The 6,479-nt window shown below is 33.2% G+C and overlaps 1 protein-coding gene across 1 annotated transcript; it reads left to right on the plus strand.

Moving 5' to 3' along the window:
- Positions 1-2,887: 2,887 nt before the first annotated feature.
- Positions 2,888-4,522, plus strand: LOC145033556 (elongation factor 1-beta 2-like). The gene is made up of 6 exons (XM_078982146.1): positions 2,888-3,071; positions 3,189-3,308; positions 3,636-3,717; positions 3,800-3,920; positions 4,005-4,118; positions 4,219-4,522. Exons 1-6 carry the CDS (start codon positions 2,986-2,988, stop codon positions 4,380-4,382), a joined length of 687 nt encoding a protein of 228 aa, XP_078838272.1. The 5' UTR covers positions 2,888-2,985; the 3' UTR covers positions 4,383-4,522.
- The last annotated feature ends 1,957 nt before the right edge of the window (positions 4,523-6,479 follow it).

Raw genomic sequence — 6,479 nt, forward strand, 5'->3', positions numbered from 1 at the left:
CACCATGTCCTACCACTAAAACCATGAGATACTTACTACTAACACATAACTCCACATCATTTTTTAAATTAAATTTAATTCAAAAGTACAATAAACGTACAATAAACATACATATATTTTTTTTAAACTAGGTTTCCATAAAATTAAAAAGATGTTACATTAATTAAAAAAAAACGTCAATTTAAAATAAGTAGAAGAAAACATAAAAACTTCAAACAAAAACAACTATCCTTAATCCTATTTTTTAAACAACATTATTTTATTTTGAGGAAATTTTCAACTTTTGTCAAACTTTAAGATGTACAAAACGTTTTAGGTTTGTGTTTTCAAATTGATCCATGGGTACATTAACCAAATCAATATTGTCTTTGTATACATTGTTTATAACAAAATTGTAAATTCCACTGAACTCGCCACATATCACAATCATATCGCGTCACTTCAAACATATTTCGTCGGGATTTTGACTTGTAGAACCCATTAAACCATAGAAGAAGCTTCAAACTTTTCCCAAAAAAATATATAGAGATTTGACTATCTTCATATTCTGAAACCGAAACACATGCTTGTGCTAACTTCTCGTCTTCATCTTCTGACCAATTCATCATTTTGAAAGTCATGGTTTGAAAGAGTAGCACAAATGTGTGAATATGAATAAAATGATAGAATAACTGTGTGAAAATAAAAAAGGTTTATAATAGTAGTTATATAGATAGAAATTTAATAATAAAAAAATACCTAAAGTCACCATTATACATGGTTAAAGGAAGAGTCAAAGAGTAAACGATTTTTCTCGAGCCTTGTAGGTCGTTTTTGGCTTCATAAAACATCATGACCATGAATGTTTGGAAGGTAGTGTGCACAAATTACGATCGTGATCTCATAGACCACGATCCTTCTCGTGGTAACCATTGCATAAGGCCTTATTATAACTAATAAAACGAATACAAGAAATTCAATCTTTTTGTCAAAGAATTTCAATTTTTTTTAATTTTATTAATTTTTTGTGACTATATTTTGACCAAAGAAAAGAAAAGAAAAAAAGCATCTAGGAATTATGCTTCACTGGATCTATGGTTTTTGTCCCAAAATTCCCGATCCATATATAAATACCTCAACTCTTCATCCTGCCAACCCCTCTCACCCAAACTCTACCGGCCGTCATCCCACTTATTCCGACCATCTCACCGATCTCCACATACAAAATCTATAGAGATGGCTGTTACTTTCTCCTATCTGCAAACCGAAGCTGGCCTGAAGGCCCTTGAAGCTTTTAGCTTTTAGTTATTTTGGTTTCTGTCCGATTTCAGATGTCATACAACATCAAAATTGTTTATTAACATTAATGTTTGTCTGACTGTTAATATTCAAGCCAAAAAACAAACAAGGAGAGGAGCTCATCGATCATGATCACATATTATAAAAACAATACATATAAAAGAAAAAAGACAAAGCATTTTTTTATGTCTATCTTATAACTAAACATGTCATGTAAACATCAAACTCATCCATTGAAATCCATAAAAAAAATGATTTTTTAAAACAATTAGTGATAATACAATACAAACATTCATTAGCCCACTTAATAAGACCTCGTAAGCTCTAATAAAAGTTCAAATATCGGAGAAGACCGAACGAGAATAATATAATACTTTGCAAAATAATAATAATAACGTCTTTGTATCTTCGTCAAATGGAGAACTACTTTGAAGCAATTTAGATCATCCACAATACCCACCATTAACCATCATAGTGGTGGGTGACACCTCATCACCATGTCCTACCACTAAAACCATGAGATACTTACTACTAACACATAACTCCACATCATCTTTTAAATTAAATTTAAATCAAAAATACAATAAACATACATATATTTTTTTAAACTAGGTTTCCATAAAATTAAAAAGATGTCACATTAATTAAAAAAAACGTCAATTTAAAATAAGTAGAAGAAAACATAAAAACTTCAAACAAAAACAACTATCCTTAATCCTATTTTTTTAAACAACGTTATTTTGTTTTGATGAAATTTTCAACTTTTGTCAAACTTTAAGATGTACAAAACGTTTTAGGTTTGTGTTTTCAAATTGATCCATGGGTACATTAACCAGATCAATATTGTCTTTGTATACATTGTTTATGACAAAATTGTAAATTCCATTGAACTCGCCACATTTCACAATCATATCGCGTCACTTCAAACATATTTAGTCGGGATTTTGACTTGTAGAACCCATTAAACCATAGAAGAAGCTTCAAACTTTTCCCAAAAAAACTATAGAGATTTGACTATCTTCATATTCTGAAACCGACACACATGCTTGTGCTAACTTCTCGTCTTCATCTTCTGACCAATTCATCATTTTGAAAGTCATGGTTTGAAAGAGTAGCACAAATGTGTGAATATGAATAAAATGATAGAATAAATGTGTGAAAATAAAAAAGGTTTATAATAGTAGTTATATATATATATATATATAAATTTAATAATAATAAAAAATACCTAAAGCCACCATTATACATTGTTAAAGGAAGAGTCAAAGAGTAAATGATTTTTATCGAGCCTTGTAGGCCGTTTTTGGCTTCATAAAACATCATGATCATGAATGTTTGGAAGGTAGTATGCACGAATTACGATCGTGATCTCATAGACCACGATCCTTCTCGTGGTAACCATTGCATAAGGCCTTATTATAACTAATAAAACGAATACAAGAAATTCAATCTTTTTGTCAAAGAATTTCAAACTTTTTTTTTTAAAAATTTATTAATTTTTTGTGACTATATTTTGACCAAAGAAAAGAAAAAAAGCATCTTAGGAATTATGCTTCACTGGATCTAGGGTTTTTGTCCCAAAATTTCCGGTCCATATATAAATACCTCAACTCTTCGTACTGCCAACCCCTCTCACCCAAACTCTACCGGCCGTCATCCCACTTATTCCGACCATCTCACCAATCTCCACATACAAAATCTATAGAGATGGCTGTTACTTTCTCCGATCTGCAAACCGAAGCTGGCCTGAAGGCCCTTGAAGCTTTCCTCTCCGGAAAAACTTACATCTCTGGGTCGGTATTTCATTGTAGTTACTCATTACTCATTACTCAATTCACTTGTACCTTTATTTTTTCCAGATTCACTCAATTGTTTTGTATAATTGTTGTGTTTTCATTCGAATGATTCAGTGACCAAATCACAAAGGATGACGTTAAGGTTTACGCAGCTGTTTTGGATAAACCAAGCGCCGATCTGTACCCCGCTGCTAGTAAGTGGTACGAGTGTGTCGCTTCACAGCTTGAATCAAGGTCCGTTTGAACTCTACTCCGTTTACTTTAACAATATGCACCTGTCTTATTCTTCGGCGATTGTTGTCGATCGGGTTTAGTAGTAATCTAGGCATTCGGTAATTTAGTTCAGTAGATAGTCAACTATGATGTAGACGATTCAATCGTGATATAATTTGCCTGTCAATTCCACATCTACATACGACCTTAACTATGAATATGTAATTAATAAAAGCTACAATATTGAATTGGGGCTCAAAATTGATACATTAATAAGGATCAAAATGGGATTGACATATGTGTGTGTGATCTCCATTTTTACTTACCTTGTACAACTAAATCATGCAGTTTCCCTGGTAAATCTCTTGGGGTGAGAGTCTCTGCTCAAACTCCATCAGAGGAAGCTGCTCCAGTCAAGGAAGCTCCCAAGGTGTGTTTCACGTCCCGTATATCTTTTTGATCTTTTTTTTGGTTTCAAACTTACTGAATTTTGATCCATGTGGATGTTACAGGAAACTGAAGCTGCAGCTGAAGATGATGATGACCTTGATCTCTTCGCTGATGAGACTGAAGAGGAAAAGAAGGCAGCTGAAGCAAGGGATCAAGCAAAAGCTTCAACAAAGAAGAAAGAGAGTGAGTTTGTTCACCTTTTCGTTGTTTTATTCTATCTTCTTTTCCTTCTCTTTTATCAGCTGTATAACTCCATGTATAATTTAGGTGGGAAATCATCTGTTCTTATGGATGTAAAGCCATGGGATGATGAGACAGACATGAAGAAGCTTGAGGAGGCTGTTCGAAGTGTTGAACTAGAAGGCCTTCACTGGGGACAATGTATGGTTTTATTATAGCAATGTCATTGAAATACAAATAAAGTATAGAAATTCACTGCTGAAAATTTAATTGTGTTGTTGTGTTTGATGTTTTTTTGTAGCAAAACTTGTTCCAGTTGGTTATGGGATAAAGAAGATGACAATCATGTTGACCATTATTGATGATCTTGTTTCTGTGGATGATCTGATTGAGGATCGACTTACAGCTGAGCCCATCAATGAGTATGTGCAGAGTTGTGACATTGTTGCATTCAACAAGATCTAAATGCAAACCCCACCCACAAGTTTTGGTTTTCTATCATCTTGTTTCATGTTAGTGTTGTATTTCAAACCAATCATACTTCATGCCAAGGATTTTTATTGGAGTTACTAATGACACCACCATTTCCAGTTTTGTTTGCATAATTACATATTGTGTCGCATCCTTGGAGACCATATATTGATTAATGCTAGAGAAAAATTTACAACAATGTTTGATTTAGAGTAAATTAGGTTTTTGATTTTTTGGCTTAATAGATTAAAATAATAATAACATATCATAAATACACCACCCTTAGGAATACGGTTGTTTTAGAAATAGATTTTGGAGAGTACAAAATGAGCTAGACTATAAGGGTGCGTTTACTAGGAAAATTTTCCAAGAAAAACGGAAATTTTGAAAACGTTCTTTCAGTTTTCCAAATTTATTCAAGAGAATGAAAATTTTCAGTTTTTCAAATTGTATGTAAATTAGAAAAGTAATTTTTACAGTTTCCAAAGTTTTCTAAATTTCTTAGATGGAAAATGAAAACTCCTTCGGTTATAATCAAACGTATTTTTTAAAAAATTTAATGAAAATTGAAAGCGCAAACTCATATCTATTTTCTGAAAACATTTTCTTAGAAAATGAAAACAGTTTTCCACAACCAAACGCATGGGACAAGTTTAGAGAAAGGTTTTCATTTTGTTAAGGTTTTTGGAAGATGTGGCTCGTTAACTCAAGTTCAACTAACCCATTAACCCAAGTTTAAATCATGGGATCTCCATTTAAGGCGACCAAAAGAAGGGTTTGTGATGCCAGCTCCATAAGGATTGCTCAAAGACAGAGCCTCTCTATAAGTAGTGTAGCTTGCTCCGTTGAGAGGTTGCTAAAAACACAAATGAGATGTCAATAGGGAAGACATAGAGGATCATTAAGATACTATATAAGAACAAAAGAGATACCTAAAGGTATGACAACTACTGCGCTATTAATCTACTTAGTAATGCAACAAACTATAAAAGATAGTGTTGGAGGCCATATTAAGACATGAAACAGCATTACTTAAAAATAAATTTGACTTCATGCCAATGAGGTTGAAGAATGATGCTATCCACCTTTTTCAAGCGCCATATGAAAAAACATAAGGAGAGATAAGAATCTCTATATAGTATCCTGTATCCATGAGTGTTCATTGATGAGAAAAGTCATATGGTTGTGTGTACTACATAAGACATTTTGATTTTGGAGGACCCTATAAGTGTTCGAAGGAATTATGTCAAGGTTATATATGTCATGTCCTATGGGTCCAAGGCAGGTCTTCAAACTACAACCGGCAACATATGGTCTTTCATAGGCTACACCAATGATCGACTCTTGGCATACATCTTTGTGTTTTTTAAGGATGGAGCCCATGCCCATCATCATGTCAGGGGAAGAGTGTCGTGGTGTTTTTTCTCGCTGATGACTGTTTTTGTGGCACATATTACAAATGATCCAAGTGCTAGGATTGAATACCAGAGCTAGAAGGCAACAATAGAAGAAAATGGTTAAAAATCAACACAAGTTTAAACAAAATATCTATGTTGTAATTTCAGTGGAATGTAATAATGAAGGAGCATTAGTATGTATTGGTGAGCAAGCTCCGCACCCAAAGGAGGGTTTCAAGTACTAGGGTCCTTGATCCACGAGTTAACCAATGGCTACAATTAAGAGAGTGGATACGATCATAGTTGACGATGCAAAGAGGAGAGGACACTTGAAAAGAAAGTTGGAATATAGACTTGAAAGATACGACCTACATAAGAGGGTGTGAATGTTGGAATCAGTATAGTAGAGTAGCATACAAGTAGTCTGATGAATTTGTCATCCATCCAACTTGTGCATACCCTCAAATATCTTTTTTAACATAAAAAATTGTAAATAAGACATTCTTATTGAAATTCATAAACTTGTAACTTTTCATGACTCTTATGATAATACCATTTCAATCAAGTAAACACAAGTTTACACACAAAGTGGTATACAAAACCAAGTTCCAAGTTCAAATAAATCACACAAAAATGTCACATGCTTGAATATTCAAGCTCTTACTAGTTTCTACATGGGATGTTTTTTTCCCTC

The sequence above is a fragment of the Lactuca saligna genome, chromosome 1 (assembly GCF_052625555.1).
Source record: "Lactuca saligna cultivar CGN05327 chromosome 1, ASM5262555v1, whole genome shotgun sequence".
Taxonomy (NCBI): Eukaryota; Viridiplantae; Streptophyta; class Magnoliopsida; order Asterales; family Asteraceae; genus Lactuca; species Lactuca saligna.